The sequence below is a fragment of the Oncorhynchus kisutch genome, linkage group LG22, assembly GCF_002021735.2.
Source record: "Oncorhynchus kisutch isolate 150728-3 linkage group LG22, Okis_V2, whole genome shotgun sequence".
Taxonomy (NCBI): domain Eukaryota; kingdom Metazoa; phylum Chordata; class Actinopteri; order Salmoniformes; family Salmonidae; genus Oncorhynchus; species Oncorhynchus kisutch.
Genome location: NC_034195.2, coordinates 49843984 through 49870030, shown reverse-complemented (window position 1 = coordinate 49870030; position 26047 = coordinate 49843984). Strand labels below are relative to the sequence as shown.

Genomic DNA, 26047 nt, shown 5'->3' with positions numbered 1-26047 from the left:
GGGGTGAGTCTGGTAGAGGTACCTGTACCAGACAGGGAGAGAGGGGTGAGTCTGGTGTAGGTACCTGTACCAGACAGGGAGAGAGGGGTGAGTCTGGTGGAGGTACCTGTACCAGACAGGGAGAGAAGGGTGAGTCTGGTGGAGGTACCTGTACCAGACAGGCCAGGAAGAGAGGGGTGAGTGTGGTGGAGGTACCTGTACCAGACAGGGAGAGAGGGGTGAGTGTGGTGGAGGTACCTGTACCAGACAGGGGGTGACAGGCCAGGGAGAGAGGGGTGAGTGTGGTGGAGGTACCTGTACCAGACAGGGGGAGACAGGCCAGGGAGAGAGGGGTGAGTGTGGTGGAGGTACCTGTACCAGACAGGGAGAGACAGGCCAGGGAGAGAGGGGTGAGTGTGGTGGAGGTACCTGTACCAGACAGGGAGAGAGGGGGGAGTGTGGTAGAGATACCTGTACCAGCTAGGGAGAGAGGGGTGAGTGTGGTGGAGGTACCTGTACCAGACAGGGAGAGAGGGGTGAGTGTGGTGGAGGTACCTGTACCAGACAGGGAGAGAGGGGGGAGTGTGGTGGGGGTACCTGTACCAGACAGGGAGAGAGGGGTGAGTGTGGTGGAGGTACCTGTACCAGACAGGGAGAGAGGGGTGAGTGTGGTGGAGGTACCTGTACCAGACAGGGGGAGAGGGGTGAGTCTGGTGGAGGTACCTGTACCAGACAGGGGGAGACAGGCCAGGGAGAGAGGGGTGAGTGTGGTGGAGGTACCTGTACCAGACAGGGGGTGACAGGCCAGGGAGAGAGGGGTGAGTGTGGTGGAGGTACCTGTACCAGACAGGGGGAGACAGGCCAGGGAGAGAGGGGTGAGTGTGGTGGAGGTACCTGTACCAGACAGGGGGTGACAGGCCAGGGAGAGAGGGGTGAGTGTGGTGGAGGTACCTGTACCAGACAGGGGGAGACAGGCCAGGGAGAGAGGGGTGAGTGTGGTGGAGGTACCTGTACCAGACAGGGGAGACAGGCCAGTGAGAGAGGGGTGAGTGTGGTGGAGGTACCTGTACCAGACAGGGGAGACAGGCCAGTGAGAGAGGGGTGAGTGTGGTGGAGGTACCTGTACCAGACAGGGGGAGACAGGCCAGGGAGAGAGGGGTGAGTGTGGTGGAGGTACCTGTACCAGACAGGGGAGACAGGCCAGTGAGAGAGGGGTGAGTGTGGTGGAGGTACCTGTACCAGACAGGGGAGACAGGCCAGTGAGAGAGGGGTGAGTGTGGTGGAGGTACCTGTACCAGACAGGGAGAGAGGGGTGAGTCTGGTGGAGGTACCTGTACCAGACAGGGAGAGAAGGGTGAGTCTGGTGGAGGTACCTGTACCAGACAGGCCAGGAAGAGAGGGGTGAGTGTGGTGGAGGTACCTGTACCAGACAGGGAGAGAGGGGTGAGTGTGGTGGAGGTACCTGTACCAGACAGGGGGTGACAGGCCAGGGAGAGAGGGGTGAGTGTGGTGGAGGTACCTGTACCAGACAGGGGGAGACAGGCCAGGGAGAGAGGGGTGAGTGTGGTGGAGGTACCTGTACCAGACAGGGAGAGACAGGCCAGGGAGAGAGGGGTGAGTGTGGTGGAGGTACCTGTACCAGACAGGGAGAGAGGGGGGAGTGTGGTAGAGATACCTGTACCAGCTAGGGAGAGAGGGGTGAGTGTGGTGGAGGTACCTGTACCAGACAGGGAGAGAGGGGTGAGTGTGGTGGAGGTACCTGTACCAGACAGGGAGAGAGGGGGGAGTGTGGTGGGGGTACCTGTACCAGACAGGGAGAGAGGGGTGAGTGTGGTGGAGGTACCTGTACCAGACAGGGAGAGAGGGGTGAGTGTGGTGGAGGTACCTGTACCAGACAGGGGGAGAGGGGTGAGTCTGGTGGAGGTACCTGTACCAGACAGGGGGAGACAGGCCAGGGAGAGAGGGGTGAGTGTGGTGGAGGTACCTGTACCAGACAGGGGGTGACAGGCCAGGGAGAGAGGGGTGAGTGTGGTGGAGGTACCTGTACCAGACAGGGGGAGACAGGCCAGGGAGAGAGGGGTGAGTGTGGTGGAGGTACCTGTACCAGACAGGGGGTGACAGGCCAGGGAGAGAGGGGTGAGTGTGGTGGAGGTACCTGTACCAGACAGGGGGAGACAGGCCAGGGAGAGAGGGGTGAGTGTGGTGGAGGTACCTGTACCAGACAGGGGAGACAGGCCAGTGAGAGAGGGGTGAGTGTGGTGGAGGTACCTGTACCAGACAGGGGAGACAGGCCAGTGAGAGAGGGGTGAGTGTGGTGGAGGTACCTGTACCAGACAGGGGAGACAGGCCAGTGAGAGAGGGGTGAGTGTGGTGGAGGTACCTGTACCAGACAGGGAGAGACAGGCCAGGGAGAGGGGGGAGTGTGGTGGGAGTACCTGTACCAGACAGGCCAGGGAGAGAGGGGTGAGTGTGGTGGAGGTACCTGTACCAGACAGGGAGAGAGGGGGGAGTGTGGTAGAGGTACCTGTACCAGACAGGGGGAGACAGGCCAGGGAGAGAGGGGTGAGTCTGGTAGAGGTACCTGTACCAGACAGGGAGAGAGGGGTGAGTCTGGTGTAGGTACCTGTACCAGACAGGGAGAGAGGGGTGAGTGTGGTGGAGATACCTGTACCAGCCAGGGAGAGAGGGGTGAGTGTGGTGGAGGTACCTGTACCAGACAGGGGGAGAGGGGTGAGTCTGGTGGAGGTACCTGTACCAGACAGGGGGAGACAGGCCAGGGAGAGAGGGGTGAGTGTGGTGGAGGTATCCTATCGTAGCATGTAGCTACTGAATCTGTCATTCTATCGTAGCATGTAGCTACTGAATCTGTCATTCTATCGTAGCATGTAGCTACTGTATCTGTCATTCTATCGTAGCATGTAGCTACTGAATCTGTCATTCTATCGTAGCATGTAGCTACTGTATCTGTCATTCTATCGTAGCATGTAGCTACTGAATCTGTCATTCTATCGTAGCATGTAGCTACTGAATCTGTCATTCTATCGTAGCATGTAGCTACTGAATCTGTCATTGTATCGTAGCATGTAGCTACTGAATCTGTCATTGTATCGTAGCATGTAGCTACTGAATCTGTCATTCTATCGTAGCATGTAGCTACTGAATCTGTCATTCTATCGTAGCATGTAGCTACTGAATCTGTCATTCTATCGTAGCATGTAGCTACTGAATCTGTCATTCTATCCTGGCATGTAGCTACTGAATCTGTCATTCTATCGTAGCATGTAGCTACTGTATCTGTCATTATATCGTAGCATATAGCTACTATATATCTGCCTATCGTAGCATGTAGCTACTGTATAATATGTAGAAATACTGAAGATCAAGAGGCAGAACAGACAACCACAACTATGCCCGTCTCTCTCTCCAGCCTCACTCTCTCAACATCTCCCTCTCCCTCGCTTTCTCCAACCTCACACTGTGTGTCAAGCCTCGCTAAACAGAAACCTCTTTCTCTGCAGAGAACAACCCATTGTCCAGCCTCTGGCCCGGGATTTGGACTGCGGTCCAACGGACCACCTAATGCATATGGATCCTCTGTGCTGAATCAGTCATTCAGTGTCCTGAATCCTGTGAGTGTCCTGAATCCTGACATATGGGCCCTGTGAGGGACGAGTTTAATCTTATTGTAATATCTAAGATGGCGCCTACTCCAACAGAACACTGTATTTTAAATCCTTCGGAAACTCAAAATGGTCCACTCAGTGTGTGTGTGTGTGTGTGTGTGTGTGTGTGTGTGTATGTGTGTGTCAGTCTGGTCCGATTACAAGAGGTGCATTTGAGTTCAGAGAGCAACACAAACACTTGTCTGTGTCGGCCTCAGAGTTACCCAGAATGCATTGCATGATAGTCTGACTCTGGCACTACTGGAAAATGCTTGTGGCAAAAGTTATTTGATTTCATGTCTTTGGTTCGAAAAAAAAATTTGTTTTGGCTATTTTAGGTGTATATTAAAGCTGCTAATGGGGTTAAAGTACTGAAAGGTGCTATGATATGGAACATAGAAACAAACATAGATTAATTGAAAGGAGAGGTTTGGTACTCGGATGACTGCTATATTGACAACGCTTGGCTCGACACTAATGGTATAGCCTGCAGCTGAGGCAAAGCCCGACATGACTGGGTCGGAAGGAATAATGGGTTCGGTACATTGACATTTACTGAGCACTTGTTCCTTGTCACGCTAGAACTTAAGCTGCTGTTCATCTCACGTTCCTACTTTCTGTTTTACAATCTGTACTTTTCCCTGGATGAGAGGCTCTTCTAACTGAATCAAAGCTCATAAGAATGTGCACCGGCTGTACTTTCAAGTTGCCGTGGGGACGCCCTAATTTTCACTTGAGCTGTGCGGGCATATAGCCGATAACAGGGTTAGTCAACTCTTACCCAACAAGGTCCGGAGGCTGTTGCTTTTCTGTTCTACCTGATAATTAACTGCACACCTGGTGTCCCAGGTCTAAAGCAGTCCCTGATTAGATGGGAACAATGAAGAAATGCAGTGAAACTGGCTTCGAGGTCCAGAGTTGAGTTTGAGGGGCCTATACTCTTGGGAGGCAGAGGCCAGAGGGAGAGGAGGGTGCTGTGGAGTGGAGTGGGGTTCATATGGTCAGGTGCCCCCGGCCTGAGGACTCGTGGCCCAACAAACAGAGAGGAGTGGAAAGAGGATTCTGAAAATGTAAGGAGAAATTATGGGGGCGTGCAATGTTTGGGTCTCACAGGGTAGTCTCATGGGTCATTTCCACTGTAGAGATTTACACCGGTGCTGGGCCTAAAAAGTGTCCGATATTTGTGTTACCACACACACACACACACACACACACACACGGACACACGCACACACACACGGACACACACACGCGGACACACACACGCACACACGGACACACGCACACACACGCCAATCTGAGTCATCTATCCTGAGTTCTTCAGTTTAGTGTGTCAGTCAAAAGAGATTGACAACCCATCCTAACACAACTCAACCCACCCCCAACACAACCCACCCCTCCCCTCCTCAACCAACACAACCCCACCCAACACAACCCCACCCAACACAACACAACTCCACCCAACACAACCCACCCCTCCCCAACCCCACCCAACACAACCCCACCCAACACACAACCCAGCCCAACACAACCCACCCCTCCCCAACCCCACCCCACCCAACCCAACCCCACCCAACACACAGCCCAACACAACCCACCCCTCCCTTCCCCAACCCCACCCAACACAACCCAGCCCAACACAACCCCACCCAACACACAACCCAGCCCAACACAACCCACCCCTCCCCTCCCCAACCCCACCCAACACAACCCAGCCCAACACAACCCCAGCCAACACACAACCCAGCCCAACACAACCCCACCAAAACACACAACCCAGCCCAACACAACCCACCCCTCCCCTCCCCAACCCCACCCAACACAACCCAGCCCAACACAACCCCAGCCAACACACAACCCAGCCCAACACAACCCCACCCAACACACAACCCAGCCCAACACAACCCACCCCTCCCCAACCAACACAACCCACCACCAACACAACCCACCCCTCCCCTCCCCAACCAACACAACCCAGCCCAACACAACCCCACCCAACACAACCCCACCCAACACACAACCCAGCCCAGCCCAACACAACCCACCCCTCCCCTCCCCTCCCCAACCAACACAAACCAGCCCAACACAACTCCACCCAACACAACCCCATCCCAACACACATCATCATCCAGGCCCAAAGACGTATATCTTCAAATCAAATGTATACAAACAGGTGTAGACCTTACAGTGAAATGCTTACTTACAAGCCTTTAACCAACAATACAGTTTTAATACTAATAAGAGTTAAACTCTTCACCTTGTGACTTCCTCTCTTGGTGCTCAGGAAATAAAAAAGGTACCCAATGAAATAACAATAACGAGGCTGTACAGTGTATGTATAATATATATATTACTGTATGTATATATACTGTGCCTTGCAAAAGTATTCACCCCCCTTGATTTGTCCTATTTTGTTGCATTACAACCTGTAATTTAAATACATTTTTATTATTTATTTTATTTTTTATTTCATGTATTTGACATATACACAATAGTCCAAATTGGTGAAGTGAAATGAAAAAAATAACTCAAATCAATCAAATCAAACAGAAAAGTGGTGTGTGCATATTGTATTCAACCCCTTTACTATGAAGCCCCTAAATAATAAGGTAGCTGACAAGGTACAAATCTGTCGTTCTGCCCTTGAACAGGCAGTTAACCCACTGTTCCTAGGCCGTCATTGAAAATAAGAATTTGTTCTTAACTGACTTGCCTAGTTAAATCAAGGTTAAAAAAAACAAATGTTGTGTAAATCAAATGATACAAACCCCCCCAAAAAATCTATTTTAATTCCAGGTTGTAAGGCAACAATATAGGAAAAATGCCAAGGGGGAGAAGACTTTCGCAAGGCACAGTATATACAGGGGGAACCGGTACCGAGTCAATGTGCAGGGGTATGGGTTACTTGAGGTAATATGTACATGTACACTACCGTTCAAAAGTTTGGGGTCACTTAGAAATGTCCTTGTTTTTTAAAGAAAAAGCACTTTTTTCCCCCCATTAAAATAACATCAAATTGATCAGAAATACAGTGTAGACATTGTTAATGTTGTAAATGACTACTGTAGCTGGAAACGGCAGATTTTTTTTTAATGGAATATCTACATAGGTGTACAGGGGCCCATTATCAACAACCGTCATTTTTTACTTAAGCCATATGTTTGACACCCCTGATGTAGAACCAACCAACAACTCAAATCCCCTGCCAGACAACTTGTTGTTTGGCCATGGTCAGGGCCAATAGAGCACTCTGTACTAATAGAAGATATTGTTCTAATATCTTGCGCTGCGAATCCCTTGGATCAGTGATCTGAGTTATAATCCAATTTGATATATTACCTAACATTGTGGGGGCATTGAGAAGGGCCAGTTATACTGCTGTTACTGCTGTTATAATCCAATTTGATATACAGTGCCTTGCGAAAGTATTCGGCCCACTTGAACTTTGCGACCTTTTGCCACATTTCAGGCTTCAAACATAAAGATATAAAACTGTATTTTTTTGTGAAGAATCAACAACAAGTGGGACACAATCATGAAGTGGAACGACATTTATTGGATATTTCAAACTTTTTTAACAAATCAAAAACTGAAAAATTGGGCGTGCAAAATTATACAGCCCCCTTAAGTTAATACTTTGTAGCGCCACCTTTTGCTGCGATTACAGCTGTAAGTCGCTTGGGGTATGTCTCTATCAGTTTTGCACATCGAGAGACCGACATTTTTTCCCATTCCTCCTTGCAAAACTGCTCGAGCTCAGTGAGGTTGGATGGAGAGCATTTGTGAACAGCAGTTTTCAGTTCTTTCCACAGATTCTCGATTGGATTCAGGTCTGGACTTTGACTTGGCCATTCTAACACCTGGATATGTTTATTTTTGAACCATTCCATTGTAGATTTTGCTTTATGTTTTGGATCATTGTCTTGTTGGAAGACAAATCTCCATCCCAGTCTCAGGTCTTTTGCAGACTCCATCAGGTTTTCTTCCAGAATGGTCCTGTATTTGGCTCCATCCATCTTCCCATCAATTTTAACCATATTCCCTGTCCCTGCTGAAGAAAAGCAGGCCCAAACCATGATGCTGCCACCACCATGTTTGACAGTGGGGATGGTGTGTTCAGGGTGATGAGCTGTGTTGCTTTTACGCCAAGTTTGGTGTGTTTCCCAGGTGGCTTGTGGCAAACTTTAAACGACACTTTTTATGGATATCTTTAAGAAATGGCTTTCTTCTTGCCACTCTTCCATAAAGGCCAGATTTGTGCAATATACGACTGATTGTTGTCCTATGGACAGAGTCTCCCACCTCAGCTGTAGATCTCTGCAGTTCATCCAGAGTGATCATGGGCCTCTTGGCTGCATCTCTGATCAGTCTTCTCCTTGTATGAGCTGAAAGTTTAGAGGGACGGCCAGGTCTTGGTAGATTTGCAGTGTTCTGATACTCCTTCCATTTCAATATTATCGCTTGCACAGTGCTCCTTGGGATGTTTAAAGCTTGGGAAATCTTTTTGTATCCAAATCCGGCTTTAAACTTCTTCACAACAGTATCTCGGACCTGCCTGGTGTGTTCCTTGTTCTTCATGATGCTCTCTGCGCTTTTAACGGACCTCTGAGGCTATCACAGTGCAGGTGCATTTATACGGAGACATGATTACACACAGGTGGATTGTATTTATCATCATTAGTCATTTAGGTCAACATTGGATCATTCAGAGATCCTCACTGAACTTCTGGAGAGAGTTTGCTGCACTGAAAGTAAAGGGGCTGAATAATTTTGCACGCCCAATTTTTCAGTTTTTGATTTGTTAAAAAAGTTTGAAATATCCAATAAATGTCGTTCCACTTCATGATTGTGTCCCACTTGTTGTTGATTCTTCACAAAAAAAGACAGTTTTATATCTTTATGTTTGAAGCCTGAAATGTGGCAAAAGATCGCAAAGTTCAAGGGGGCCGAATACTTTCGCAAGGCACTGTATTACCTTACATTGTACACTACAATGGGGGCATTGAGAAGGGCTGTTATAATCGGCCATAGACTTGGATAGGTATCTATATTACAATCTGCCTAACACTTCCAGTTCTTATGCCTGAACTATGGAGTTAAGCACGCCGATTCTAGATTACGACAATGGAAGCTCCAAAACTGGAATCAGTCAGCAAGCAAAGTTTGAAATATGTTCTACTCTCTTGTGGTTTTGAGTCTCTAGCGACTCCTTGACAAGAGGGTAGAACACATGGCAAACCTTGCTCGTTGAAAGACACACTCCTCTGCCCTGGAACGAGGGAGAGGGGGAAGGAGAGAGAGAGAGACAGACACACTCCTCTGCCCTGGAACGAGGGAGAGGGGGAAGGAGAGAGAGAGAGACAGACACACTCCTCTGCCCTGCTGCTAGAGACATCCTGCTAATGGCAAACTTTGCTCGTTGAATTGCATTTATTTGGGTTAAAAACATATACAGTTAGAAGCACACTGGATTCCCAGAGTTAAGCACTGTATTCCCAGAGTTAAGCACTGTATTCCCAGAGTTAAGCACTGTATTCCCAGAGTTAAGCACTGTATTCCCAGAGTTAAGCACTGTATTCCCAGAGTTAAGCACTGTATTCCCAAAGTTAAGCACTGAATTTCTATTTATTTCCTTATCTTACCTCATTTGCACTCAGTGTATATAGACTTTTTGTTTTCTTTTGTTCTACTGTGTTATTGACTGTATGTTTTGTTTATGTGTAACTCTGTGTTGTTGTATGAGTCGAATTGCTATGCTTTATCTTGGCCAGGTCACAGTTGCAAATGAGAACTTGTTCTCAACTAGACTACCTAGTTAAATATAGTTGAAATTGAAACATAAAAAAAAAAAAAATCCAAAGTGGTCCTTCGTTGGTAAATAACTAGGAGTTATGTCGTAAATAATGTGAATAAGCCATATACTAAAGAGTGTTAAACTGATAAATAAGGGACAGACATTTTAACTTATTGAGCTGTGTGTGGTTAGGTAGCTAGAGGGGGAAGGATTAAGTCAGATCCACACTGAACCCACTGCGCCTCCACAGGGAATGTTTTAGTAACATACTATTTTTTTTTAAGCAAACAGGAAGCTATGGCCCTTTGTTGTTACAAGGATGTATATTCTGCTAGTCCACACAATAGACACAGGCCACCTTATCTGTTCGATCATAACAACCTTAATGCAAACACATAATTTTTTGATTCATTGCAAGTGGGTAAAGGTAGGACAGGGACTCCTCTCTCTCTCTCTCCCCCCCCCTCTCTCTCTCCCCTCTCTCTCTCTCCCCCCTCTCTCTCTCTCTCCCCCCCCCTCTCTCTCTCTCTACCCCCCCTCTCTCTCCCCCCCCCCCCCCCCCTCTCTCTCTCTCTCTCCCCCCTCTCTCTTTCTCTCTCTCTCTCCCTCTCTCTCTCTCTCTCTCTCTCTCTCTCTCTCTCTCTCTCTCTCTCTCTCTCTCTCTCTCTGAGAACAAAACAGCCCTTCATTTCACACCACTGCAGAGAAGAAGAACACACACTATGAGAGAGAAGAAGGATCCTGTGGTGCTTTATTGGTATTCCTTCCAGGCAGCTGGTCAAAACTGATCCTCATGGAGACAGACACACCACTCTGCCCTGCTGCTAGAGACATCCCTCTAGCTAGCCTCAGTGCAACGAAAGAGAGGGGGAAGGAGAGAGAGACAGACACACTCTCTGCCCTGCTGCTAGAGACATCCCTCTAGCTAGCCTCAGTGGAACGAGGGCTCAGTGGAGGGGGAAGGAGAGAGAGACAGACACACCACTCTGCCCCGCTGCTAGGGACATCCCTCTAGCTAGCCTCAGTGGAACGAGGGCTCAGTGGAGGGGGAAGGAGAGAGAGACAGACACACCACTCTGCCCCGCTGCTAGGGACATCCCTCTAGCTAGCCTCAGTGGAACGAGGGCTCAGTGGAGGGGGAAGGAGAGAGAGACAGACACACCACTCTGCCCTGCTGCTAGAGACAGCCCTCTAGCTAGCCTCAGTGGAACGAAGGAGAGAGAGACAGACACACCACTCTGCCCTGCTGCTAGAGACATCCCTCTAGCTAGCCTCAGTGGAACGAGGGCTCAGTGGAGAGGGAAGGAGAGAGAGAGAGACAGACACACTCCTCTGCCCTGCTGCTAGAGACATCCTGCTAACTAGCGATGGGGGAAAAATAGATACAGTTACATATCAATACCATTTTGGACAATATTATATTGATATTTTGATCGATTTGCTAGGTAGTGTTAGCTCGCGCTAATCGGCTGTACCTGCACCAAAACTGGTATTTGTCATCCTATAACTTGTCCTCCATCTTCTTTAAAAAAATAGTTAGCCAACATGATTTCAGCACTTTTACTTCCCTTACTTTTATGGCTCTCTTGTCTCTCTGCAGCAGACATATACTGAGCAATATGTTAGGAACATGGGACCTGGACTAGACTTAACACACATGGGACATGGACTAGACCTAATATACATGGGATATGGACTAGACCTAACACACATGGGACATGGACTAGACCTAAAACACACATGGAACGTGGACTAGACCTAATATACATGGGATATGGACTAGACCTAATATACATGGGACATGGACTAGACCTAAAACACACATGGAACGTGGACTAGACCTAATATACATGGGATATGGACTCGACCTAAAACACACATGGAACGTGGACTAGACCTAATATACATGGGATATGGACTAGACCTAATATACATGGGACGTGGACTAGACCTACAGTGCCTTGCGAAAGTATTCGGCCCCCTTGAACTTTGCGACCTTTTGCCACATTTCAGGCTTCAAACATAAAGATATAAAACTGTATTTTTTTGTGAAGAATCAACAACAAGTGGGACACAATCATGAAGTGGAACGACATTTATTGGATATTTCAAACTTTTTTAACAAATCAAAAACTTAAAAATTGGGCGTGCAAAATTATTGTGGCGCTACAAAGTATTAACTTAAGGGGGCTGAATAATATTGCACGCCCAATTTGTCAGTTTTTGATTTGTTAAAAAAGTTTGAAATATCCAATAAATGTCGTTCCACTTCATGATTGTGTCCCACTTGTTGTTGATTCTTCACAAAAAAATACAGTTTTATATCTTTATGTTTGAAGCCTGAAATGTGGCAAAAGGTCGCAAAGTTCAAGGGGGCCGAATACTTTCGCAAGGCAATGTATGTGTATCATATAGACTAGACCTGCTGTAGACCTCCAGCCATGTGTATCATATAGACCAGACCTACTGTAGACCTCCAGCCATGTGTATCATATAGACCAGACCTATTGTAGACCTCCAGCCATGTGTATCATATAGACCAGACCTACTGTAGACCTCCAGCCATGTGTATCATATAGACCAGACCTACTGTAGACCTCCAACCATGTGTATCATATAGACCAGACCTACTGTAGACCTCCAGCCATGTGTATCTTATAGACCAGACCTACTGTAGACCTCCAGCCATGTGTATCATATAGACTAGACCTACTGTAGACCTCCTACTGCTTACCACCGCTCAGTTAGACTGCTCTATCAAATCATAGACTTAATTATAATATAATAATACACAGAAATACGAGCCTTAGGTCATTAATATGGTCAAATCCGGAAACTATGATTTCGAAAACAAAACGTTTATTCTTTCAGTGAAATACGGACCGTTCCGTAACGGGTGGCATCAGTCTAAATATTGCTGTTACATTGCACAACCTTCAATGTTATGTCTTAATTATGTACAATTCTGGCAAAATAATTACGGTCTTTGTTAGGAAGAAATGGTCTTCACACAGTTCGCAACGAGCCAGGCGGCCCAAACCACTGTATATACCCCGATTCTGCTTGCACAGAACACAAGAGAAGTGACACAATTTCCCTAGTTAAAAGAAATTCCTATTAGCAGGCAATATTAACTAAATATGCTGGTTTAAAAATGTATACTTGTGTATTGATTTTAAGAAAGGCATTGATGTTTATGGTTAGGTACACATTGGTGCAACGACAGTGCTTTTTTCACAAATGCGTTTGGCAAAGTAGGCTGTGATTCAATGATAAATTAACAGGCACTGCATCGATTATATGCAACACAGGACAAGCTAGATAAACTAGTAATATCATCAACCATATGTAGTTAACTAGTGATTATGTTAAGATTGATTGTTTTTTATAAGATACGTTTAATGCTAGCTAGCATCTTACCTTGGCTCCTTGCTGCACTCACATAACAGGTAGTCAGCCTGCCACGCAATCTCCTCGTGGAGTGCAATGTAATCGGCAATAATCGATGTCCAAAAATGCCGATTACCGATTGTTATGAAAACTTGAAATCGGCCCTAATTAATCGGCCATTCCGATTAATCGGTCGACCTCTAGTTTAAATGGTTTTTTATTTTTATTTAACCTTTATTTAACTAGCCAAGTAAGTTAAGAACAAATGTTTATTTACAATGACGACCTACCCCCGGCCAAACCCAGACGACACTGGGCCAATTGTGCGCCGAGCTACGGGACTCCCAATCACGGCAAGATGTGATGCAGCCTGGATTCGAACCAGGGACTGTAGTGCGCACAAGTATAGGGAAATGCCTTTCTTGCAATCTCTAAACCCAACAATGCAGTAATCAATATCAATGCAGTACTAAAAATAAGGTAGAACAAAAACACAAGACAAATAGAAAATAGAAAATAGATTTGTTGTCTTATATGACCTGAAGAAGACACAGGTCATCCTGTTCCTCGTCGGACTGCCTCCTGAGTGGTTTTTCCACTACACAGGGTTTGCTCCAATACCATATTTACAATGTGCAGGGATACTGGAGTGATAGAGGTAGATATGTATAGGGGTAAGGTGACTAGGCATCGGGATATATGATAAACAGACTAGCAGCAGCGTATATTTATATTTATTATGGATCCCCATTCATTCCTGCCAAGACAGCAGCTACTCTTCCTGGGGTTTATTATGGATCCCCATTCATTCCTGCCAAGACAGCAGCTACTCTTCCTGGGGTTTATTATGGATCCCCATTCATTCCTGCCAAGACAGCAGCTACTCTTCCTGGGGTTTATTATGGATCCCCATTCATTCCTGCCAAGGCAGCAGCTACTCTTCCTGGTGTCCGGCAGAATTAAGGCAGTTATACCATTTTAAAAACATCACAATACATTCATTCTAGAATTCCCAACACACTAAGTGTGTGCCCTCAGGCCCATACTCCACTACCACATATCTACAACACAAAATCCATGTGTCCGTGTGTGTCTAGTGCGTATGTCATCATGTTATCGTGTGTGTGCGTGTGTGTGTGTGTGTGTGTGTGTAGACTCCTGTGAGTGTACATGAAGACAGAATAAATCAAATTCCTAAAATATAAATACAATTCAAGGCTGAACTCAGATAGAGCGGGTAGCCATTTTTTTTTATAGCTATTTAGCCGTCTTATGGCTTGGGGATAGACGCTGTTCAGGAGCCTGTTGGTGTCAGACTTGATGCACTGGTACTGCTTGACGCGCGGGAGCAGAGAGAACAGTCTATGGCTTGGATGGCTGGAGTAAACATGAATGAAGTGTGAGGAACTTAAAGAAATAAGTAAGCACCAGTCCGACAGCTTGTGAATGTTGAAGCTGTAGTAGTATAGCATAGGAGTAGGTATAGTTATAAAGGCTTGTGAAAACCTGACTTAGCATAGATTAAGTACAGGTAATTCATTATCGGCAGAAAGAAGTAAGTTAAGCATAAACGCAGGGTAAAGAAGTAAGGAGGTAACGAAGAAGAAGTGAGAACCAGTCAGACAACTTACGAATGTGAAACTTTAATCGGTGTCATTAAGTATAACCGCTAGTTGAGTTATGACGTCTTAATGTGTTGAGCTCTTAGTCAGTGGGGGATTATCAAGGTACATAACCACAGTTTGAGTTATAGGCCTCATAATGTTCAGCAATATTGCATCCTGGTTAAAGGTTGTCTGACTGGCAAGAACAGGAAAGATAAGTAGGCTACAAGGTTATTATAGTAAACAAAAACTGAAACAAAAAATATATAAATTGGAAAAACTATTTAGTGAACTGAAATTTAAAAATAAAAAGTTAAAAACTAAAACAATCCTGAAACTATTATCTTTGGGTGCAAAAATACAACAAAAAAAACATAATAAATTATGTTTAGTTTGAGTTTTTCTTCATTCTAAACTTTGAGGAAAATCTAGAGAACGTCCTCTTGCTCAGTTGTGCACCGGGGCCTCCCACTCCTCTTTCTATTCTGGTTAGAACCAGTTTTCACGGTTCTGTGAAGGGAGTAGTACACAGCGTTGTACGAGATCTTCAGTTTCTTGGCAATTTATCGTATGGCATAGCCTTCATTTCTCAGAAGAAGAATAGACTGACGAGTTTCAGGAGAAAGGTCTTTGTTTCTGGCCATTTTGAGTCTGTAATGGAACCCACAAATGCTGATTCTCCAGATACTCAACTAGTCTAAAGAAGGCCAGTTTAATTGCTTCTTTAATCAGAACAAGTTTTCAGCTGTGCTAACATAATTGCAAAAGGGTTTTCTAATGATCAATTAGCCTTTTAAAATTATAAATTGGATTAGCTAACACAACGTGCCATTGGAACACAGGAGTGATGGTTGCTGATAATGGCCTCTGTACGCTGTCATGACGTTGGCCTGGGGGTAGGTTTATGACAGTCATAAATAACTCTCCCCCCTTTTTCCTCTCTCTACCCTACTGATGTGACATTTGAAAATCCTTTGGTTAACATAGAGATTCTGGGAACATCAGAAGGTGGGGGGGGGGAATTAACTATATTCTGGTAATCCGACCAATTGAACATATGCAGTGGTACTTAATGAATATGATGTCAGTTCGGTTGTCATCTGAGATGTTCTCATCAATGATAGAATGACAAACTCTACCGTGGAAAGTCTGCACATTGTAGTTATCGGATTCACATGGAATTGTTGTTCAATTTAAATGTTTGAATATAAAATTATTGGTGAAGAGATGAAATGTAATTTTAGCTTCCAAATGAGAGATTTGGGTTTTCATAAGGTTATAGGGTTCTGCTCAATCAGTGGCCCGCCCCTGTGAAGGGACATAAAACTTTATAAAACTTATCAAACACACCGTTCTCGCTCCACTATATAAAGCCTTGACGAAAATGTAACCTCCTGTTCCAAGTACGTGAGGTTTGCAGCCTCTGCGTTAAAAGGACTAACATGTCAACTACAGAACTAAGCCAACCTCAGCGTGAGCTTTGGTTGCGAATGGTATGACCTTTGAACTCTTATTCACTACAGAAGTGATACCTCGTAGCCGTTGAGTTAGCAACAGCAGCTGCAAACGTGGGCTAGGAAAGAACAGACAGAGTATCCCGTCTACCACACAACGACGTTACTACAACATATCCAATTGACCACCAGAGACATTCTTCAAAGGACAAAGGACTCGGTTTGGCAACACGGCCTTCCATCTACCACCAACCTACCGAAGCGCAGCTCAGAGTAAATATTTATTGCATTTTCCTTTTCCAAATGGGCGGTAATTTAGAATGCATAAGATACTGTATTTATGATAGACATCGCTTCTCCCTTAGTTCTTTGTGTCTTCCCGCTCTTTCACTCAAACCCCGCCCCTTTTCTTTGAGTAACCAGCTGTCATATCTGTTCCGCCCGCTAGGGACGTTTTCCTTCATGATATAATTTGTAATCAAGGTATGATTCATTCTGTGTATATGTAATTCTGTGTGATTAGTTAGGTATTTAGTAAATAAATAATTAAACTCTATTTTGCATTGCTGATTCAACTTGTTAGCCAGGGTTCTTGAAGATAACCAAGAATTTACAACTTTCAGATGAGACTGAATTAAGATGACGATTGATATTGACTGCTATTGATGTAAAATATTACTAGGTCTTTAAGAGTTTATTCGGAAGATAACAGCTCTATAAATATGATTTTGTGGTGCCCCGACTCTCTAGTTAATTACATTCACCTGATTAGCTCAATCAGGTAATATTAATTACAGAGAAAGGATTTTATAGAATAGCATGTCATATCATTTAATCCGCCATAGCCAAAGACACGACAACGCCTATGTAGATATTTCATAAGAAATCAGCCGTTTCCAGCTACAATAGTCATTTACAACATTAACAATGTCTACACTGTATTTCTGATCAATTTTATGTCATTTTAATGGACAAAAAAAATGAAATATCTAAGTGACCCCAAACTTTTTAATGGTATATATATTCTTATTCCATTCCTTTACTTAGATTTATGTGTATTAGGTTGTTGTTGTGGAATTGTTAGATTACCATGTTAGATATTGCTGCACTGTCAGGAACTAGGAGCACAAGAATTTCGCTACACTCGCAATAACATCTGCTAACCATGTGTATATGACCAATACAATTGGATTTGATTGCGTCTGAGGTCACTGTCCATTTGAAAGGTCAACCTGGCAGGGCACTAAGTGACCTGTGTGAGCTAAATACCTGGAAAAGGTCAAAGGGGAAATGTTTACTTATGTCACCTCTCCAGTTCTGGCAGGTAAGAATGGTTGTTTATTCTAATCTGTTCTCTGTGGCAGTGGATCTGGTTTCTGTCCCTGCATCCCAAGCATTTGTGGAGAGAATATTCAGCCTGTCATCAGACTTGAGAAACAGAACATCCACCTCTCTGGAACACAGAGTCTTCTTGAAGATAAACCAGAAAATTGTGTTTGGTTGAACGGAACCCCCCCCCACACACACACACACACACACAAACACAAGCTGGCTGTGACATGATAGATTTGTGAAGAAGTGTTGTATTGTTTTTTGCCGTTGTTGCAGGTGTTTTCTTATAGGGGTTAGTCAGTGATTCATGTTTAATATTCCATAAACATAACATAACATCATTTGTTGTTTCCTCTGTCAGATAAAGGTACTTGATTATTCTTTACATCTTCTACTAAAGTAAAAACAAAGAGTGCTTTAAATCCAAGTCACATTAGGATAGTTTTCTTATTTAAACCTAACCAAACCTATGTCCTGACCATGGAGTTGTATGGAGTGCTCTAGCGGCCAAAAGTCTGTGTTAGCATGTGTAGTGTCATTGAGGACTTTCGCCATTTTGATTTAGTCAACTGGGCGGGACTTCCAACTTCATTGGCTAATCCCTCCTGATGTCCTGGTTGGCATGACTTGATGACCCAGTTGGCATGACTTGGTGTCCCGGCTGGCATGACTTAATGAGCCAGTTGGCATGACTTGGTGTCCCTGCTGGCATGACTTGATGAGCCAGTTGGCATGACTTGATGAGCCAGTTGGCATGACTTGATGTCCCGGTTGGCATGACTTGATGAGCCAGTTGGCATGACTTGATGAGCCTGTTGGCATGACTTGATGTCCCGGTTGGCATGACTTGATGTCCCGGTTGGCATGACTTGATGTCCCGGTTGGCATGACTTGATGTCCCCGTTGGCATGACTTGATGTCCCGGTTGGCATGATGTGATGACCCGTTTGGAGTCGTGACAGCCTGGTCATCAGGAGGGATCAGCCAATTCATTTTACATGTGAAGAAGAAAATTGACTATTTAAGACGGCGATGGCCGCCTCAATGGCTCTGCCCATGCTATCATAGACACCATAATGACACAGATACAGATATTTATGTCTATCGCCTTATGTCTTACTGACCCCCCAGTGGCGAGAACTGACATCCTCAAAACACATAAATGGCTCCCCCCTCCCCCCTTGCTCCCTCCCCCCCCTCCTCCCTGCCTCCCTCCTCCTCCCTCCCCCTCCTCCCTCCCACTCCGCATATGCTACTTTCTGTAATTAACACTAAAACTGAAACTAAGCAATATACAAAAGAAATATTTTTATTTTATTTTATCAAACTTAAACTAAATAACAAATTGTAAATCATGTCTGAAAATATTAAATCACAAAACTATATTGACCTTGGTAGGCTAAGGAATAAAACATGTATATCAATGCAGATACATTTGCCTATAAAGTATATCAAGCATAGGCCTACAGTTGGATTGCAGCCCAGTGAAATGCATTAAGGACATTGGTGTTAGACAGATCCACAGATGATGCAATCTCAATCGCATTCCACACCGCCCTTTCCCACACTGGACAAAAGGAACACCTATGTGAGAATGCTTTTCATTGATTACAGGTCAGCGTTCAACACCATAGTGCCCACAAAGCTCATCACTAAGCTAAGGATCCTGGGACTAAACAGCTCCCTCTGCAACTGGATCCTGGACTTCCTGACGGGCCGGCCCCAGATGGTATGGGTAGGTAACAACACATCCGCCACACTGATCCTCAACACAGGGGCCCCTCAAGGGTGCCTGTTCACCCACCACAGAGTGGCCAAGATAAACTCCAACACCATCATTAAGTTTGCTGACGACACAACAGTGGTAGGCCTGATCACCGACAATGATGAGACAGCCTATAGGGAGGAGGCAGTGTGGCAGTGTGGTGCCAGGACAACAACCTCTCACTCAACATGAGCAAGACAAAGGAGCTGATTGTGGAATACAGGAAAAGGAGGGCCAAACACACCCCATTCACATCAACGGGACTGTAGTGGAGCGGGTCAAGAGTTTCAAGTTCCACCAACAAACTATCATGGTCCAAACACACCAAGACAGTCATGAAGAGGGCACGACAAAATATTTTCCCCCTCAGGTGACTGAAAAGATTTGTCATGGGTCCCCAGATCCTCAAAAAGTTCTACAGCTGACTGGTTCTACTGGTTGCATCACCGCCTGGTATGGCAAATTCTCAGCATCCGACCGTAAGCCACTACAGAGGGTAGTGCGTACGGCCCAGTACATCACTAGGGCCAAGCTTCCTGCCATCCAGGACCTATATACTAGGCGGTGTCAGAGGAAGGCCCAATTTGTTTTCAAAGTCTCCCGTCACCAGTCATAAACGTTTCTCTCTGCTACCTCACGGCAAGAGGTACCAGAGCGCCAAGTCTAGGTCCAAGAGGCTTCTTAACTTCTTTGGGATAGGGGGCAGCATTTTCACTTTTGGATGAATAGCGTGCCCAGAGTAACCTGCCTCCTACTCAGTCCCAGATACTAATATATGCATATTAATATTAGTATTGGATAGAAAACACTCTGAAGTTTCTAAAACTGTTTGAATGATGTCTGTGAGTATAACAGAACTCATATGGCAGACAGAAACCTGAGAAAATAATCCAAACAGGAAGTGGGAAATCTTAGGTTTGTAGTTTTTGAACTCAGCCCCTATCGAATACACAGTGGGATATGTGTCATTTTGCACTTCCTATGGCTTCCACTAGATGTCAACCGTCTTTAGAACATTGTTTCAGGCTTCTACTGTGAAGGATGAGAGCTGTTTGACTAAGGGGTCTGGCAGCAGCCTCGTTCTCAGTCACGCGCATTTCACATGAGAGGTAGCTCTCGTTCCATTGCTTTTCTACAGACAATGGAATTCTCCGGTTGGAACATTATTGAACATTTATGATAAAACATCCTAAAGATTGATTCTATACTTAGTTTGACAAGTTTCTACGCCCTGTAATATAACTTTTTGTACTTTTCGTCCGACGTTCGGTTGGACCTGAACGAGCGTTTGGATTTGTTTACCAAACTCCCTAACAAAAGAAGCTATTTGGACATAATTGATGGACTTTATGGAACAAATCAAATCGAACTGGGATTCCTGGGAGTGCATTCTGATGAGGATCATCAAAGGTAAGTGAATTATTATAATACTATTTCTGACTAATGTTAACTGCGCAACATGGCAGATATTTATTTTGGCTGTTTTGAGCTCTGAGCGCCATACTCAGATTATGCTTTTTCCGTAAAGTTTTTTAAAATCTGACACAGCGGTTGCATTAAGGAGAAGTTTATCTATATTTCCATGGAAATATTTTCATCAACATTTATAATGAGTATTTCTGTAAATTTATGTGGCTCTCTGCAAAATCACTGCATGTTTTGGAACTACTGAACATAACACGCCAATGTAAAATGGGATTTTGGGATATAAATACGAACTTTACCGAACAAAACATACATGTATTGTGTAACATGAAGTCCTATGAGTGTCATCTGATGAAGATCATCAAAGGTTAGTGATTCATTTTCTCTCTATTTGTGCTTTTTGTGACTCCTCTCTTTGGCTGGAAAAATGGCTGGGTTTTTCTGTGACTTGGTGGTGACCTAACATAATCGTTTGTGGAGCTTTCTCTGTAAAGCATTTTTGAAATCAGACACTGTGGCTGGATTAACAAGAATGTTATCTTTAAATTGGTGCCTAATACTTGTATGTTTGAGAAATTTGATTTATGAGATTTCTGTCGATTTGTATTTGGCGCCCTGCAATTTCATTGGCTGCTAGCGGAACCCCGTTCCCAGACAGGTTAACAGCTTCTACCCCCAAGCCATAAGACTGCTGAACAATTAATCAAATGGCCACCCAGACTATTTACATTGACCCCCCCCCCCCTTATTTTAACACTGCTGCTACTCGCTGTTTATTATCTATGCATAGTTACTTTACCCCTACCTTCATGTACAATTGACCTCGACTAACCTGTACCCCCGCACTCGGTTCCTGGTACCCAATGTTTATAGCCTCGTTATTGATATTTTATTGTATTATTTTTTTTTACCTTAGTTTATTTAGTAAATATTTTCTTAACTCTATTTCTTGAACTACATTGTTGGTTAAGGGCTTATAAGTAAGCATTTCACAATAAGGTCAACTACACCTGTTGTATTCAGCGCATGTGACTAATAACATTTGACTTGAAGTGGGATCTGTGTAGCTATAATTGAGGTGATACATTTCAACAGATGTTAATTTATTACTCATATCGTGAAGGAGAGGTGAGACAGTGAGTGATGTAATAAAGGGAACTTGGACTTGACACCTTTTAACAACCTGGTCAAGACATCACTCAGGTTCAAACATGATAAACAGCCTGGAAATAACCAGTCAGTCAACAATCAGTCAACAATCAGTCAACAGTCAGTCAACAGTCCGTCAACAGTCCGCCAACAGTCTGCCAACAATCCGTCAACAGTCCGCCAACAATCCGTCAACAGTCATACAAATCAGTTAATCCATGAAATGTAATTTGCCCTGAAGGCACGATCGCTATAGCAGAAAGAGAAATAACTTGCTCTCGCTTTAACAGTTGAGTGATTTTCTGGTTTGTAATGTCTCCATAAACAGTCACGAGACACACCGTGCTCCAGGCAGGAGGAAACAGTGTGTGTGTGTGTGTGTGTGTGTGTGTGTGTGTGTGTGTGTGTGTGTGTGTGTGTGTGTGTGTGTGTGTGTGTGTGTATGTGTATGTGTGTGTGTGTGTGGCCTATAAGAGAAGACTGGTTTTGTTTTAGATTTGCATGATGGCCTAGTATTAGGATCAGTGTTCAACAATGACTTCCTTAATTGTGCCACTCTGATATTTACAACCATTTAAATGCATCTTGAAACATAAGGTTGTTTAATCCTCTACTGCGAATAAGGTGTAAACTATCAATACATTTACCAAAGTGCTCAAGTCGTTTACATAATGTGCACAAGTCCATGTTATTCAATAAGACCCTGGGGGATTTGATTATCCTTGTACAGCTGTAACATTGTAATAACATGGAATGAGCTAAAAACGAGCCAGCTGGCAAAACATGTATCTGACTCAGAACATGTCTATCCAGCTGTCATTTGGAGCAGTAACCATTGTAAGAGATCAGAACAGAAGAACAGAAAACGGAACAGAGAAGAGAGAACAGAACATTGCTTTGGACAACAGGAGAAGGGCACATTGCATTGAACCAAAACCATTCTACTATGTGTTTTTTGTTGTGTTTTTTTTTACTGTTAAAAAATAAAATCATAGTTAAATACAATTGTATTATTTTCTCAAATATGAACCAAACATGTATTTGGCAATTCTGAATGGTATGATTGTGTTTAAATATATATATATATATATATATATATATATATATGTGTTAAAAATATGAACAGGGCTGAAAATAATAGAAGGCTAAATGAAAATGAGGCAAACACCTCCAAGTTACCCTAAAATGTAATGAACACAAGCAATGGTACACAATGTAGCCTACATACTAGAGAGCCTCAATACGCTAGGATAGCAGACCAATTCATGCGCGCAAAAGCCTACGTAAGAAATGAATGACCCAGTGAGTAAAATCAGATTTGATCAGATTTGAACGAAAACTGGGACACAGCAGGTGTTCGCATATTGATGCTTTCGTTGCATTATGTTGACGATACAGTACAATGCCTCCAACGTTTGAGCAGCGTAGGCTATGTGGAGTAGAATAAATAATGGAGAAAAAAAGTCGTTATTACCATTTCGTTCCGGCTGTTAAGGTATTTTTCGACTTCTGATAAACTTCTCACTGCTGAGTCAGCGGTGGCCATAATCATCGAGTCGGTCTCGCGGTTGGGTTTAGGAATTTGAGTCGGTGTAGTGTTCCGTTCACGATGTTTCATCATTTGTAGTCTGACACGATCCTTGTCGACCGACCCTTCACACAGACTGATATGACCATTCTCTCTCTCTCCTTCCCAAGCCGAAAACACTAAACAATGTGCACTCAGACTCCGCCCAGTTGAAGGTCTGCTGAGCAGGAGGAGGAGGTTAACCCTATCGTTCTACCGAAGGTGAGGTTAAGGACACAACCGACGCTTAAACTGATCAACCAAAACCTACAACTGACCTTTACCTTAACCCTAACCTTAACCAAACCCTTGCCCCAAAAATTCAGAAATTAAATATCGGTTTGGGCGTCATTAATGTCCTTATAACATTTTCCTGCTATCATTCAACCCTACGCCATACTGGAGACAGTGACTTGAGCAGTTTGTCAAACGTCTCAGCCTATCACAATCCTATCACTACTCCAACCATTCCAAACGTGTTAAACAACAGAAACTGATGCCACCATAATAAAATCTGAAAGGACAAATGTAGGCTGCCACAGTAGTCTCTTCTCTCTCTCTCTCTCTCTCTCTCTCTCACACACACACACACACACCTTATCTAACCCATTCCCCCTGGAGCCAGTATCAAACCAAACAAAGCTAGCCCTCAAAGCAATTAAGGACTAGAAACAAAAAGGACAAAGGACAGTGCCTTGAGTGTTTACTCTTTGCGCAAATAGATCCACCCTACCAGGACCAGAGGCCATGGGATTGGGAACAGGCCAACCATTCTAGTCTTGGCCGAGTTCCACAAGCCTTTTTCATTAACGTATTCATATAGATTGCTTAGTGTTTACGACTAGTTTCATCCGCCCAACTTGGTGATTCTCCAACTGTGAAACTGTGAAAATATAAATGAGCTTTTAAAGGTGTTGGAAGTAGAATAGAATACCTTATCTGTAATCCACACAGGCGTGTTGTTGCTGTAATCCTTCCTCTCTTGATTTGTTGGTGAGGCTTGGGTTGTGCCTGAAATGACACCATATTCCCTATATAGTGCACTACTTTTGACCAGAGCCCTGGTAGTGCACTATATAGGGAATAGGGACCAGAGCCCTGGTAGTGCACTATATAGGGAATAGGGATCAGAGCCCTGGTAGTGCACTATTTAGGGAATAGGGACCAGAGCCCTGGTAGTGCACTATATAGGGAATAGGGACCAGAGCCCTGGTAGTGCACTATATAGGGAATAGGGACCAGAGCCCCAGTAGTGCACTATATAGGGAATAGGGACCAGAGCCCTGGTAGTGCACTATATAGGGAATAGGGACCAGAGCCCTGGTAGTGCACTATTTAGGGAATAGGGACCAGAGCCCTGGTAGTGCACTATTTAGGGAATAGGGACCAGAGCCCTGGTAGTGCACTATAAAGGGAATAGGGACCAGAGCCCTGGTAGTGCACTATAAAGGGAATAGGGACCAGAGCCCTGGTAGTGCACTATAAAGGGAATAGGGACCAGAGCCCTGGTAGTGCACTATTTAGGGAATAGGGACCAGAGCCCTGGTAGTGCACTATTTAGGGAATAGGGACCAGAGCCCTGGTAGTGCACTATAAAGGGAATAGGGACCAGAGCCCTGGTAGTGCACCTGATCCTAGATCAGGGCCCATACTCATAAAGAGTCAGAGTGCTGATATAGGATCAGTTTTGATTATATGAACAGGGGAGGACCTGATCCTAGATCAGCACTTCTACTCTGAGATTATTTTTTGAATACGGCGTAATGCAGTATGAGATAGTCCCACTACCAAAAGGCAAATGATTGCAAATACGATAGGGACCTTTTAAAAAAAATATATTTAACCTTTAACTAGGCAAGTCAGTTAAGAACATATTCTTATTTAGAATGACGGCCTACCCCGGCAAAACCTGGGCCAATTGTGAGCCTGGATTCAAACCAGGGACTGTAGTGACACCTCTTGCACTGAGATGCAGGGCCTTAGACTGCTGCGCCACTCAGGAGCCTTGCAGACTTGGTACAATCAGATATGAGGATATTGGATCCCTGGCTACCTGACAAACACAAGCCAGCAACGTATTCACTAGGTCATCAAGTTTTAATGTGCTTACCAATGAGTTTCATTAGTAGGACACGTTCACCAGGTGGCTACAGCAAAGCAGGGATTAGGGCTACAGTCAGTGTGCGTAGACAGGGTCATAGTGACACACACACACACACAAACACATGCACACAGGGGTGTATAAGGGGTTGTGTGTGTGTGTCTGTGTGTCCCTGCTACCCCCTCATAAAATATTGATTGACAAATACGACTAACTGTAAGTCTATGCCCTCCCTTTCACTGACGCTTCTTCCACCTTTAGACATTAGACTGATAATAAACACCAGTAGAAGCCATCAGATACCTTGAGATATATACGTTTTGCATTATTGAAAAGATTCAAGGTACAGATATGGAAATAATCTGTGGTGGATAACAGATGAGCTATAATAATAGTGTTTCCCCTATTTACATATATATATTTTTTAAATCGTGGCCACCACTGCAAAACCTTTTAAATAGAAATGATGCACCAAGAAGACACAATCTACCAGAAATAGCATCGGGGACTCTGGAAGACTGCATTGTGGGTAAATAATTGTCCCTTTTCTGATCCTCACAGAGAGAACATTGATGCAGATTGGTGATCTTCCCAATTTAAATAAACATCGGCAGTCCAGCAGTATGATCAATTGAAATTGAAATTCTCATGTCGTGTATCACCTACTAAAACTATGAAATTAAGCAATATCACTTCTTTCAAATTCTATTACAATTTAAATGCTTATAGCCTTTGCGCTATAGACTCTTTTAGCTGCTATACATAGCCTATATAAAGCTGCTTATAAACAGACCTCCTAGCTTTATAGCTTATAGCCTCTCAGAA

At 44.4% G+C, this 26047-nt stretch overlaps 1 protein-coding gene across 1 annotated transcript in view; it reads right to left on the bottom strand.

The window, feature by feature from the left end:
- The window catches only part of LOC109867734 (transmembrane and coiled-coil domain protein 3), a 39785-nt gene extending 16515 nt beyond the window's left edge, over positions 1-23270 (bottom strand). Inside the window, exon 1 of the mRNA XM_020457004.2 lies at positions 23029-23270. Coding sequence (XP_020312593.2) covers positions 23029-23175 — 147 coding nt within the window. The 5' untranslated portion in view covers positions 23176-23270. The remainder of the gene's footprint in view (positions 1-23028) is intronic.
- Between the last annotated feature and the right edge of the window lie 2777 nt (positions 23271-26047).